A 15535-nucleotide genomic window follows, 5' to 3' on the forward strand; every position below is an offset into this window, starting at 1 on the left:
AGTAATTCTACTTCCCAAATAACAATATTCTTCTACCTCCGTAATCTTTTCTCTTCCTATTTTCACATTCAGCGGTCCATCTTCATTATTTCTACTACATTTCATTACGTTCGTTTTGTTCTTGTTTATTTTCATGCGGTAGTTCTTGCATGAAAATGCAAGACTACTTGCATTGTAGGACTTTATTCATGCCGTTCATTGTTTCTTCTAAATCCTTTTTAATGAAATATTTGAATCTTAAAGGGAAGGCACATCGGTTCGAACAGACCTCATCTACTTTTGTTTTTTTTTTACCTTTTTTTTTAATTTAAATATTCATTTAATAATATTATTAACCCGCGATTTAAAAAAAATTACAATAAAAAATATTCAATAATAAAAAAATCAGAAGTTATTAGTGAAATAAAATTTTACGCACTTTTAAAAATTTGTATATGTAATTTAACAGACGTACAAGGAAGTCATATGGTTTCCACATCAGATTTGGTGAAACATCCGATTCTTTATTGAAAATTATAATTTAGAATCTGTTGATCTGAAGTATCGTTTTGTGTTTAAAAATTAATTTAAGATGAATGCTCCTTTGTCAGATCGCACTACGGGAAATTAATGCGATCTTTAATTATTTCAGAAGATATGAAACCAGAAGAGATTAATTTTTTAGAACTGCCTAATGCGTTTGAAAGCAGTCTAGAAAGCCGACAAATTTGGAGAACCAGCGTTCTGCTGTAATCAAATTATTTACTTGTTAGTTTCTTTATAAAAAAAAATTATAAGAAAATTTATTTACATAATTTTGGTGAAAAACATATTGATGATCTGAGCCCATACATACTTGGAAAACTAAATGTATAAGCACGAACATCAAAAGTGTTCATAGCTGTTTCAAAACATGATCAGCCTAACTTTTGATGATTATTCATATCTCTTTATAATATAAATTTTATATTTAAAATTTTTACACGTATTTATACGTATGTAATGAATTAAGACAAAAAACTTTCAAAATTTCAACAATATTTTTAATTTTACCTCATTTCAGTTTAGAATAAACTAATACATATGTGAAAACACCAATAAATAATCAAAATTAATATCTGGCAGGCTGTGGACTCTACTACTAGATTGAGCAAGCCGTTCTGCTCCATTCTACAAAGCACTATCTGTTTAGTTTACTGATCATAATAGAAAGTCGGCATGAAATCTCATTTTCTTTTAAGAAAAAGTGCTGATGAAACAATAGTTATGCTACAAAATGCATCTAAGGAGGAAAGGTTGATTAAAATACAAGCTTAAGAATGATTTTTGTGCTTCAAATGGAAGAAATATCATTTGAAGACCGATGTGACTTCTAAACAATCAGAAATCATGAAAACATTTACAGTACAATCTAATGATCACCTGATAAAATCAGACTGATTTAAATGTTTTAGATTTCGAGCCGGTGCATTTGAATATGATCGTGCATAACTACAAAATTTGTGCAACCGGTCATGTTTATGTGTGCTGTTATTTGAAAGATCAAATTTAAAATGATAAAAGAATTTCTTTTAAAAGTTACGATACGTTTGATAAATGGTGCGATGAAACGGTAAATTGCTGAGACAAAAACAGCACATAAAAATTTGAGCAAATTAACAAACATGTTAATCTGTTTTTACTACGCCAAACGGATTTTTCATAAGCATTTAGTTCTGGACAACGAATTAGCACTTCTGCCTGACATTAGACTGTTTAAGTTACATCCAGAAATGTACGAGTGATGATTGGTTTCTGCACAATTATAATGCCTCTGCTTGTATAGTTCTTTTTGTCTAACAGCTTTTATCAAAGGATATTGTTGCGTGTTTACGGCCCTACCTTCTTTACCCGCAGGACCAGACCCCAGTTGGAAATGAGAACAATCGACCGTGCTCTTTCATTCCCATGCATTCCTAACCCGGGTTCAGTAACTCTTCTCATGGAACAACATCCATTAAGGTGTGTCAGCAGGCAGTATTACAAAGGACGACTGTTAAACAGACTTTCTTTTAATTAGCAGGAATCCATTACTCAGGTCCGTCATATTGGTGTTGTTACAATATGATGTCTGTGGAACCGATCTCGATCGAAAGCTGTTTTGTGACCTAAAGAAGTAAAGAAAATATCACAGCAGACCCCCCATTCACCTTGAGGAATTCAAAAAATATTTCCAGCAATAGGAAAAATGTTAGGATAAAACATATCTAGTCACATTTAATTATTTACTTCTGAATAACAATTAATTATATAAATACAATACTAACCTGCTACAATGCTTCAAAATATCGTGGATAGAAGAATGTCTCTCAAAAACTGTTATGAGAGTAAAAAAAAATTGTTCATTTTTTGTACGTATGTAGAAATGCATTTTAATTATGTATATGTATTTAGTAATAAATTGAATAGAATGAATACAGAGCTAATACATTTAGTTTTGTGAAATTACATGTAGCTGTATAAAAAAATCCAAGTTCTGAGCAAATAAAAATAACTTCCTATATTTTTTTATTAAGTCTTAAATCTAGAGATTAAGTTATGCACATTCAGACATGTTGTCTTAAATTGTACTGTAATTAGAAAAACAGTAGTACTGTATATTATTTTATTATATTTTGAACTCGAATCGATTACTTCAGTACTGCATTTTCAATCAAGCAGTTATCTCTTAAAAGACTGAGAATTACTGTAGTTTACCGTTCTGAAAATATTACTTTACCTCATTGCTTTACATTTACTTTATTTTAATCAAGTTATGATATTAACTTGATCAACATTATTTTTTTTTCAGTTTATCACTTGATCTTTGAAATAATACGGTTGACCTCTGTCTTCAGATGGCTGCATTACAGCAGCCACCTGTACTGTATATTTATAAAATATTACTGTATATTAATAAACTGTACTGTACATTTATAAAATTTTATCACGAACAATTTACACTGTGCACTGTACTTTAAATGTCCATATAACAATGAAAAGTAAATTGTATGTACCTCCTATCTTTGGCTGTTTGAACTATAATGTAATTTTAAATGAATACAGATTTTATTCTGCGACACAAGCAAAAAATCAAGTTATTGTAACTTTATTTAAACCAAAGATTACAGCCACTTTTTCATTATTATAGGATAAGTAACCATCAATATTTAAAATAAATTATAGGAAAACAGTAAAAAAAGTCCAAATAATTTCCAAACTAATAAGGATTAAACTTTCACAAAAAATAATAAGCTTACATAACATCTCGGCAAGTAAATGACACTGGCTATGATGGTGTAAATCTATTTTAAGATCTATTCTATTGATAGTATAAATTAAAATATCTAAATATAAGACAGCAATTAATAAAAAAAAAAGCTTTTAACTGTACTGCCCATCAAATGTTCTGACAGAAAAAACTGGCAAAAACATGATTATGTAAAAGGAGTTAAATAAAGAAAGCGTTAACACCAAGATGTAATTTTTATCTCAATGAAGAGAACTGAAGAATTGGTGTGGTCAATGGAATATAGAGAACAGGTGTAGAGTTTAAAAACTAAAAAAATCTTGGAAGAAGGAGATAATTTTCAAAATGAAATTTTTTTTACAGTATTTCTTTTCCACAAATTTATTTATTACATTTAATACATATTTTACACTTAACATTAATACATCGAACACATTTCTACACTTAGGCCATTACATAGTTTATAATTATATATGGATATATATCTATAGTATATATACATTTGCTGTATCGGCAGGTTTTGTAAGTTTCTAAAATAAGAACAAAAATTGTAAAAATGGTTTAAAACTAACAAAATAAAACAATTAATTTGTTTGATAAAACTCAAACATATATATTGATATATAAAAACAAAACAAACAGGTATCCCTTAGTTTAGTATATTTCATTCTATGGCGTTGTAATTTACAGCCCGCAAATTAATACTGAACAACAAATGTATGTCACTTATCATCAGAATATGTATCGGTTTTTTGCTATAAGGTCTATCACCACTGTTCACTTTTATTATTCACGAGGGCAGTTTTTGAATGAGCAAGCATCACTGTCAGCGGGATGGCGACTGCATTGCTGAGGGCATGGATTCCCATGCAGCCGTGAGGTGTAACAGCATCTCGATAATGGTAGTAAGTGAAAGTAAATGTCACATGGGACTCTGTGATGGAGCTGAGCGGGAGTAGGAGGTCTGTCCACCTCTTCCTGGCAGACCAGGTCGAAGTCAATAGTGAAACCAAGTCAGGGGTATGAACTGAAGTTGAGTTCACTAAGGGAACTCGGAATAAATTTTGTTGTTGCGAACATTTTTGGTGGTATGTTATTATCCATTTGCCTCAAACTTATGAGACATTTACACACGAATTGGCTCTATAAAATGCAAAACTAGGCGTGGGGTTCATGCTTCCGCAAACTCAGCTAGTTCAGAGGGCAACGACACAGGACATTCAAGATGTCCGGATGAGGCCTGCAGTGAAGGCAAAAGCTGAGTTCATAAAACACTGATATAAATGTCTACAGAGGCATTTAAATTAGTGGCAACCTAACGAGACCTGGCTTATTACTATGAGATGTAAAAAGTTAGAGGGCGAAAGACAACTCCCGTTAAAACACCCATCAGGGCTATGAACACAGGGGGGGGGGGGTGACCAGAAGCGTCACAAGGCGGGTGTCTTGTCTTCCCCTACCGGATTGGGATGTTCACTTTTATTGCGTACATGTATATAAATTCTCGTCTTGCAAAGGATTAAGATGTAAACTGGAAACTGTATTGCTTGCAGTTACAATTAACAGTATAAAAAAAATTGCAGAATATATCAGCAGAATTAACAAAATTGCATTCCAAATAAAAAATCAAGGACATTTAATCCCTCTGCAATTAGTGTGATGTTTATTATGAATCTTGCCATTATTTTTATAATCCAGCATCAAACTTTTCATCACCATATTGAGAGATGATATAAGAAACACGAGACAGAAGGTATTATTCAGATTATGTAAATAGAACAGGAAGGTGTTTTAAGAAATGGTTTTTTGGTTTATGTAAGACAGTGTCTACACGTATTTAGTTTCCAGTAAAATAAAACTGTATGGCAAACGCCATACAGTAAGTATTAAGTTTTTTAATATTAATTTCGAATAACAAAGCATTAAAAAACATGTAATAAAAAAAAAGTATATATACACATATATATTAAATATAATAAATATATAAATTAATAATTATATAAATATAATAAATAAATAGTGAAAATTAAGACTTTGACAGAAATATACGCAGGTTTATATTTGCTGACCTATTATTTCATCCATCTCACTTTCCTTACTGAAACAAAAGTCCAAGTTGAAGAAAAATAAAATAACATTATTTTTATAAATCTTTAAAAAATCAAAACTCAAAAGGTTTGTGGAACTTGATGGCATACCGAACATGAAATATTTTGTTTTTGATTACTTTTATGATATTAGATTTAAGAATATTTCAATGTTGATTTCACAATTTATTTTGGCACTGAATTTTCTGGGAATAAATTAAATATACTAAATAAGCAACGACTACATGGAAAAGCTATATATCTAAAAACAATAATTAAACATAAAACAGCAACAGAAAATCTTATTTAACCATCACCCGTTTAAGTATCAGTCTCCATTAACAGCTTAAGCAAAAAAAATAAACTTTTGCCTGCCCGCTACCACGTCACGCTGAGTTAGGCTACTATATATATGTAGGAAATTACTTTCTCTGTATCGCACAGAAAACGTTGCAAATGAGTTTGAAGCTTCATAATAATTGTAAAAAAAAAACATGGATGATTTTTATATTGTTAATCGGTGTTAATTTCATTTTAATATTGAGATTTCTTTTCAAATATTTCTTCTTATGAATATTATAATACTTCTTTTGAAATAAATATAATTTTTTTAATATTTAAACACTACTAGTTTTTAATCATCTATTGAATAAATACATCTATTTTTACCTTTAGTGTAAATTATTTTTAATTAAATGAAAAAGTAATACCTTATGTTAAATTTTCCAGTCGCAAAATACATCAGTGAATTTTTTTTTATATAAAAAATGGATTGGATTATAAATAAAGGATATTACCCGACAGTACACTTATTCAAGAAAGCTTATAATAAATGATAATTAACTGAGTGCATAAAAAATAACCAAGTTGCATAATACCTTGTAGATACAAAATTAATGTGAAGCATACATTTTATAAAAGGATAAAAGAAGTGTATAAATAATAATTATAAGCATATTTTAAAAGCTTCTATTTATGCTGACATGATCTAGGGCACATCGTCAATAAAAAGGTAAAAAAATACAAAAACCATTTGTTTTAATAAACTTATAAAACTTCGGCAATAATATAATAAATTCTGTCTATATTGACTAGTGTTATATTTAATGAAAAGTAGTCGTTATATAAAAAAAAATAAACAATTATTACTAAAAATGAAGATGTTGCTTTTCAATTATTGATATTATGTTTTTATGATCTATTATTCCAATTAATATTACAAATACTTAATACAATATTTAAAAAAATTAAGTACGCTAACAATAGTAGGCATACAATAACTTATTTTCCTTATCTAATAGCGAATAAAGAATAGATGCTGACTTTAGGCAGATGTTCAGATTATCCAGATGCCCACTAATGAGTTCTAATGTGTATTATTGGAGGTGGTTCTAAAAAATGAAATATCCAAGAATAACGGTATAAAAAGAAAGAGTACATAATTTGAGATATAAATTAGGTTAAGGAATTTAAAAAAAATAAAATAGGATACATTGTTTAGAGGATTAAAAAATCAAATAACTGAAAAATCAACTGGAAAATGAAAGTTAAAAGTAACTATTTTAAATAAATATATTCAAAAGCAAAACAGAGTAATAAATAAATATGAAATAACAGTTATAAATTAACCAGAGAGGAGTAATGCCTGTATTTTTCCAGGTAATTTATGATAAAGTTTTACGGTAAAATTATCATTATTTGTTTAAATTAAAACAAAAAAAATTCTTTTTCTGCTTCCCACCCCTAAAATCACATGCCAAGAATTTTTTTTTGATTTTTCTAAATTTACTACGTTAATAAGAAGAAACTAAAAATCACTGAATAAAGTACAACCGATTAAAAGATACCAAAGATTTCTTTTTTGGTGGTGGGGGATGAATTATTATTAAATTTTATTGTAATATAATTATTAAGAGTTTAAATAAACCAAAAAGTTATAAAATATTCAAAAATTGATATTTTTAAACTTTGATCGGTTCTCCCACCAACAAATATTTTCGGGTCACTTTCACTACTACTATGACTAGGAAAGACATAAAAAAATTTGGTTAAAAAATATGCAACAAATAAAAAGATTTTCGGGGAAGTAGTTAGGGCAACATTTAAAAACAAAAATGTAAAGTAAGAAAGTATGCATATACTAAGTCATAAAGCGGGGTTATGTTTACAAACGTTTGAGTAAATTAACCCCAGAAACTATCAAACCCATCCCCTGGAGATACTGACCCAAAGTTTTACAGACAAATTTCCTTCATGTAGATTTTATCTGTATAAAATTTCATAAAAATCGGTTAATCTAATCAAAAGTTATTAAGCTTCAAACACTGCATAGCTGTAACACCTATGATGCCGGTAAAGTAAAAATTAAATCATCTAGAAAAACTTACAATGATTAACAACAGAGTAGTTTCCTCTATAAAATAAAAAAAGGAACATAGAAATCAACCTACTTGATAAGAGTGTATGTAAGCCTTGAACATACATAAAATAAATTACAGATTGAGTTCTGTAAACTGTTTTTTTTTTTTTTTTTTGGAAGTTGTTAAACAGTAAAAATATTTTAACTCTATAATTTTGTTGTTTAAATAAATTTTAATTTCAACCTTGCAATGTAATAATAATTATACATGGTATAAAACTACATTTTTATATATGTTCAAGCCTTATAATACATATTGCTAATAACTAAAACTTTACTAATAAGTTTCACATTGTAAATTCCGTACATTCATTAACAAACATTAAATAAATATCCTCTACTAATAAAAATACTCTTTTTATTTGTATATATTTTCTATCTTATCTGATTATTTAATCTATTTACATTTTTTTTTTATCTATTTCTATTTCCTTATCTGTAAATTGTTTTCATGTACATATATATATATATATATATATATATAAAAGAAAAAAAAAGAGCACTTCACTTAAAAACTGACTAGAAAAAATTAATGAAACTCATATAGTTGAATAACAGAAAAGGAAAAAGTTATATAGGTAATTCTATTTGGTTATGAAACTAGCTGATGTAAAACATTTATTAATACAGTACAGGTGGCATCAGTATTATACTGTGCACTTTTGAGAGGGAAAGGATTTAGTCAAAACGTAAATCTCTTGGCTAAGAACACCTCTATAGCGTAACCTAGGTTTTGTACATTTGATAATAGCATCAAATACGATAAATATATACCACTGAATACCAGTAGAATATGTAAACGAGTGGATATATTGCACTAATTTCATTACAGAAAAGGATACTACTGTTGTACTCCTCTACAGATTTGTCCCAATCTTCCATATGAATATAATGCTTATAAAGGACCCAAGATAAGGGACTGATCAGTCATTTTCACTAAGAATTATGAGGTTCTCTAAAAATCCAGTCGCTGACGTGAACAGTGTAGAAGTGTCATTAGCAGGACCGAATTTCAGAGGCATTTATTTTCTAATATATAAGATATTTACCTCAATACAGAAGGTAATATGAAGAAAAGATATATTATTCTTCATCGATGGTTGTTTTGTGAATATAACACCACAATCATAAATAAACACACGTATAAATTAAAACTGAATCTAGATAAATAATAATAATAAAATAAAGATAAAATAATAATGAAAAGGTATCTCTCAAACTAGCAAGTACCATTCAGTATTTGGAAACGGAGACATAAATATAGGGCAGCATGTGGCAATGGAATGCGAGATGGTTTTTAACGAGCAGCAGAAACCACCCTTAGGAGTAAAGGGAAAAAATTTACTACTCGGTTGAACTGTCCTCCGGTTCAACAAAAGTATATGTTGAGTGCTATATGGACGACTTGGTCGAGCAAAAATGTATATATTTTGATTCGTTGAGTATTTATTGAATATAAATCAGAAACCAAGTATGAAGACTTTTGTCATAATTTGATGCCAGTAGATGTGGAAGAATTCATTTACAAACCCGTAATAATGTTTGCGATCAGTTTGTCAGTAGTATACAAACTGTATATACTTTAGAGAATTCAAGAAATCTAGAGCGGTGATTATTCTACATATAAAAGTGTTTAAAGAGCCTTTGAATACAGACTTCTGTAAGGCTAGGAATACTGAAATGAGTTCGCTAAAGAATCTAAAAAGTTACTGAAATTTAACAGGTTGACTGCCATTAGATCGAAATTTAGGTCTCACATCAAAAATGATGGCTGCCGTATGAAAAAATAAATGAATCAAATAATTTTTTTGAGACCTAAAATAAGGTCTCACGTTGTCATATCCTGGGGCCATGAGACCTATAATCGGGTCTCACTGTATTCTTTTCTTAATTTAAGTGATACCTTAATCTAGGCCACATATTTCTCGGCAAATAACATATTATTTCAGAGAAGAAATTCCAGAGATTATTATTGTATTTTTAGCATTTATGTACTATAAATATTTAATAAATTACTATTTTTTATATTTATGTTGTTCTTGTGAGATTTTTCAAACGTACATATTTTACAGTACTGACAAGTTTTTGGTATTAGTTTTCGTTTCTCTCTGGTATGAAGAAATCAAGCCGTTCTGTATTTCCTAAGTTTGAATTGTTGAGATTATGTGGTTTTGTTTTGGTTTGGTTTAAGCAGTATGTTTGATCTTGTTTTGTAGTATTTTGGTTATATAACAGTAAGAAATGGTTGACGATCATATTGCTGAGTTGCTAGAAAGGCCTACACCACGTTTTAGCGATGAAGAAAGTTTATTTGTAGATGATAATCAGTATAATCTGGATTTCAGATTGGAAGTTAGTTCTGATGAATGTTCTGAATATTATTGAAACTATGGCTCATGCGTCACCCTTTGACTTTTTGAACTTGTTTGTGATCAATAATATCTTATTAAAATTAGTAACTGAAACTAACAGATATGCCGCTCAACAGATCCAATTCCGCCAGTTTATTTCACCTCAGGAGGGAACTTAGGGAACTTACGCCGACTTACTACAAAAAGTCACGGCCATGGTGGGAACCAAGTTAGCGGAAAACATCCTGTCGGTCCGGTAGGGTGAAGGGAAGTCGAAGTCAGAGTGAAAGATGGAGAGAAAAACGTGGAGACACTTAAGCAGAAGATCACCGTGGCAACTCTGACGGTAAAAGTAATAGACAAAGGGCCGGCTAGCAAAGGTACTGCATTACAGGACCTCGATGTGGAGGTGACAGCAGAAGACGTGTTGGCGGCGGTGGAAAAATTGCTGGGCTACAAAGGAACAGCTAGAGTCACCTCATTAAGACCGGCATATGAAAACACCCAAAATGCCACAGTTGTCCTGATGCAACGAGAGGCGGCTAGACTTACCTCCTCGAGCAGGATCCTGGTTGGCTGGCAGTCTTGCCGAATTGAACTGAGGACACAGGATGTGCACTGCTACTGTCGGGATAGCGGGAACATTGCAGCGAATTGCCATGGGCCAGACCGATCAGGATGTTGTTATAATTGCAGGGGCAGTGAGTACAAGCGTGTGGACTGTAAGGTATCTTCAAAATGCCTGACTTGTGCAGAGTGCGGCCATAGGACTGGCAGCCGTACTTGTAAATCCCAGAAGTGAAGACTGCGGTGGCCAAAGGGGCCGATTTTGTCTTGATATTAGAGCCCAATAGAAGGAAGGTAGAAACGGGTCCCTGGCTGGTAGATAGTGATGAAGACACTGCAACTGGAACTATGTCTGAGAGATACGTGGTCGTACATACCATAGTAGGGAAGGGCTTCATGGCTATGGTGCTAAAAGACTGCATACTGACCAGCGTGTACGTATCTCCCAACAGCAGTCATGATAGATTCCAGAAACGGCTTATAAGAGAAACAAGGAAACCAGTGATACTAGCCGGGGACCTAAATGCAGAATGTATAGAACTGGGCGGCAGACGGTCCACACACACGAGCTGGCAACGCAATTGTCATCGCTCGAAATGGTCGTTGTGAATGAGCCTGTTGTCCCTACATTTGTGGGTAAAGGGGAGAGGGATCAGTCCTTGATATAACAGCAGTACCGGAGGGACTGGACCCGATGGTGGTGTAGGGTGAGTGATGTGGAGAGCGGCAGTGATCACAAAGCCATTGTCTTTATGATCAGAGATGCCCCACCATGCAACCATGCACCCCCTCAGCGATGGAAACACAATCGCAGAGTGTAGTAGATTGAGGAGGTAGGTGACAACCAACTCCTAAACCCAGAAGACCTGATGTCTGTGCTGAAGGGAAAGTGTGAAGCAGCAGCACTACACATGAGACAACACAGATGACAGGTTTATTGGTGGACAGCTGAAATTGTATCCCTCTGGAAGGAGGATGAGAACCCCTGGGGAAAGGCCTATCAAATCACAATGAAAAGGTTTGGGCAATACCTCCCAGGCTATCTCGTGGCCAGACGCAATTTCCAGCCTTTGACGGGGATTGGGTGGAGCCGGAAGTTGGCAACGCGCAGCGCTTTTCGCTGGATGAGCTACGGTGGGCGACCTCTGGATCAACGCAGAGTCCACGACCAGACGGAGTGCCTGCGGCATTGATAGAGTGCCTGGTTGCTCAACATCCAGGGGCGGTGTTAGACATTATGAACACTGCCCTGAAGAGGAGAGACTTTCCCCATTGTTGGAAGGAAGCACGACTGGTGCAACTCCCCAAACCGGGGCTCCCGCCTGGGAGGAAGACTAAAAATCGGCCCATATGTTTGCAACACCATGGGCAAACTATATGAGAGCATGAATGCAGAAAGCATAAAATAGGACCTGTCGGAAGCAGGGAGACTGTCTCCCAATCAGTATGAATTTTCAAGAGGGAAATCAACACTCGACACGATCAGGCATGTTGTTGACTGGTCAAAGGAAAATGCTGAAGGCACTCGGAGGCGCAGAAGGATACCATTGGTAGTCTTACTGGATATCCAAAATGCGTTCAATAGTGTACCTTGGTATGTCATAATGGAAGAATTACGGATTAAGGGCCTCAGTGATTCCGTCCTATCAGTGCTGAACAACTACTTCCGGGATAGGAGAATCTACACGAGAATTTGGGGAAGTGGACTACTTTCTGACCCAGCTTCTCTCGAGGCATGGAGGGTTTGAGGTGTACCTCTACAGATTTGGCGGGAGGAACACTCCGACCTGTATCTATTTCGAGGAAGAGGATACAGGATAATAGGAGGACCTGCAGACTTTGACATGCGTGGTGGTGTACCGTAGGGCTCGGTATTAGGCCCGCTATTGTGGACCGTGGTGACAGAGAGAGCAGAACGAGTTCTTGTAGATTTGGGAAATATACTGTCACCCAAAGGAAACCCACGGGTCAGCAACTGCAGGGTGTTGCTGTCCGTGGCAACCTCGATATTGCTCTATGCGGTCCCAGTATGGTATGAGGCGTTGGAGGTTAGAAGGAACATTGGGAGGCTTTCCTCACTCCAACGCCGGGCCAATATAAGGATTATCTTGGCATATAGGACTATATCGGGATTAGCGGCAGTGATAGCTGGAGTGCCGCCAATCCAACTCTGGGCGCTGGAGATGAAGAGTGCTTGATGGAACAGCAAAGGTGGAGGCCAGATGACAACACACAGCTGAGTGACAGTCTGATTGGGAGGTGTCAACAAACGGTGCCTGGACGAAGTGGCTCATACAGCACCTCGAACCATGGCTCCGAAGGGGATTTGGGGAAGTGGACTACTTTCTGACCCAGCTCCTCTCGAGGCATGGAGGGTTTGGGGCGTACCTCTACAGATTTGGCGGGAGGAACACTCCAACCTGTATCTATTTCGAGGAAGAGGATACACTGGAGTATGTATTTTTTCAAGGTAGAAGATGGGAGGGGGTCAGACGGCTGAAGGAACTTAGCTGGTTGACCCCAGACACCTTGGTAGGATACATGCTCCAGGATCAAAGGCAGTGGACTGAAGTTGCATCACTGGCCTCACAGATACTGCAGAATAAAGGCAGGGAAGAAGCACTCTGTAACGTAGAGTTATATTTTGGAAAGGACAAAGGTGTTATGGAATAGGGAAACCCAATCTACAAGGGTTGGAGCTGCATCTGGCATTAAGCGTAATAAGCTTAGTTATCAGATGAAGGTTCTTAATAATTAGTACATTCTGAATTGTAATTGTTTTTCGTCTTGTACATTTGATGTATTTGTTTGCGACTTCAAAAAAATGAAGGAAGTCGGGACGAAATGTGGCAACGTCTAGTGCCAGGTAGGCAGCCTCCTTGCTTAGGACACCTTGGCTTGCTCACACACAAGAGCGGGGTGCTTCCGATGATGGCACGGAGGACCCTGATGGTATGAGAAGGCGTGTTGAGGGGGAAGGGCATGCGAAATGCATGCCTGGAACCTAGTAGGTTAGGGACAGGAAGGGCAGCTCGGCTATCCAGAAGCGGAAGTTGGGCTGTTTCTATGATCCAGGGGAGACCCCGATGGGGGTCTCTGGGGGGACCAAATCAGTACCGATTGCTCTGGGAGTGACAAAAAAATTTTCAGAGGGACCTCCTTGCTACACTCTTCACATTAGAGATGGATTGGATACCAAGGAACATGTGAATGGTCACTATGTTCATGTGATTTGACAATTTGTGGTTTCTTGTTCTTTGAAAATTATTAGGGAGCATTTTCTTCAAATTCAAATTACAACCTGCATCAAGCTGTCGATTGAAAACTTAGTTTGTTTTATAATACTAGTATGTACCACAACTGATAAACAACATAGTGTTTCTTCCTTTAATCTGAATTTACTATGGTGTGTAATATTTGGTTTATGCTAGGGTTTTAATCAATTTAATAAAAGAGACCTCAACTCTCATATAATGTGTTATCACTTGTGAAAAAATATCCAATTTTACTACAATATTAAAAATAAAAACATTGTAATAAAATAAATACTAAATTAATAAAAACTACTGAAAAAACTTGACTTATTGAGAACATAATTTTTAAAAATTGAGTTCTATAGTACTTGTGTAAAACTACTACATAAAATATCTCTTATAAACCATTTACTGACTGTTCCTTCTTTGTGGTACTTGACTTGAAAAGTTTTGGTTCAACAATTATGTAATTACGATTGCTAATCCTAAAGTAACAGGTAGTAGATTCAACAATGATTGTTTTTGAAAAAGAAATAATTTTTTTAATGCTGAATAATTAAATTTGTATTAACTGAAAGAAAAAAGAAATTGTAGCAGTATTAAAATTATTAATTAAAAATTAAAATTATTTTTTGAAAAATTTCTACTAGAAATTTTAGTAGAAAACTAGTCTACTAGTTTACTAGTCTTGACTTGTTGGTTCAGTGGTACACTTATATAAATACATTTTTAATTCATTTAGAAACTACAAACCTAACTTTTCTTTCAAGATTAGATATGAATTTGATATGTACAATAATTTGTTTACACAGACACACAATTTGTAAAAATAGTGGACCATATCAAAGTGTTAAAACATTTTTTATTGGCTCTAAAATTATCATGTGTTTTTTTCTATATCATCCTGAAATGAAACTTTTCAAGAAAAGATATTCTAAAAAATCAACTTATACAATTTTAACATAAAATATAAAATTTATCATCGCTCAAGATGCAAATTTTTTTTAGCAAAGAAAATACATCATGTCTATAAAGTTATGGTTGTTTTCTGATTGCTGAAATACTCAAGTGTAATAAAGACATGATACCTACAATTCATGGAGAATGACTAACTGTGAAATGAGTTTTGAATTGAATCCATATACAGTGATTAACAACAGTTATAGAATGTATTATCAGGCGCTTAGTCGGATTGTGGATGGTTCAAAAGAAGTCTCATTGTGTTTCTTGGCTAGCCAAATTTTAAGATGTGATTATTTTAGGTAACTTGAAAGCAATGATTCGGTTAAAGGCAAACAGGAGGACTACATAAGAAGTCGAAAGAAATCTGTATAATGCTGCAGAAGAGAACTAAGTCTTAAAAAAAAATTAGTTATTAAGTACCTGAAATATATTTCTGTTCGCGAGTTAAATACTTGACCCGAATTAACAACCACAAAAGACATGCTTTTGGTATGAACATACCCGATGTTGGACAATAACAAGCTATTTCTAAACAAGATAGAGTTCAGTGAAAAGGCAATGTTTCATATGTGTGGTCGCATACACCAACATACCAAACATATACAGATGATGTACAGTCACATGTTTTTATTAAATGCAAATACAGC

The 15535-nt window shown here is 33.7% G+C and overlaps 1 protein-coding gene across 4 annotated transcripts in view; it reads right to left on the reverse strand.

Moving 5' to 3' along the window:
* Positions 1–3621: 3621 nt before the first annotated feature.
* Cdk5 (Cyclin-dependent kinase 5) overlaps positions 3622–15535 on the reverse strand; it is a 94107-nt gene continuing 82193 nt past the window's right edge. For 2 of the 4 annotated variants that reach the window (XM_075381245.1, XM_075381239.1), the window contains one exon: positions 3622–5345. In XM_075381245.1, coding sequence (XP_075237360.1) covers positions 5343–5345 — 3 coding nt within the window. In that variant the 3' untranslated portion in view covers positions 3622–5342. Of the gene's footprint in view, positions 5346–5365; positions 6726–15535 lie in introns of those variants that run through there. The other 2 variants (XM_075381241.1, XM_075381242.1) reach the window with 2 other exon arrangements.

Source organism: Lycorma delicatula, chromosome 13 (genome assembly GCF_047948215.1).
Source record: "Lycorma delicatula isolate Av1 chromosome 13, ASM4794821v1, whole genome shotgun sequence".
In the NCBI taxonomy this organism is placed as follows: domain Eukaryota; kingdom Metazoa; phylum Arthropoda; class Insecta; order Hemiptera; family Fulgoridae; genus Lycorma; species Lycorma delicatula.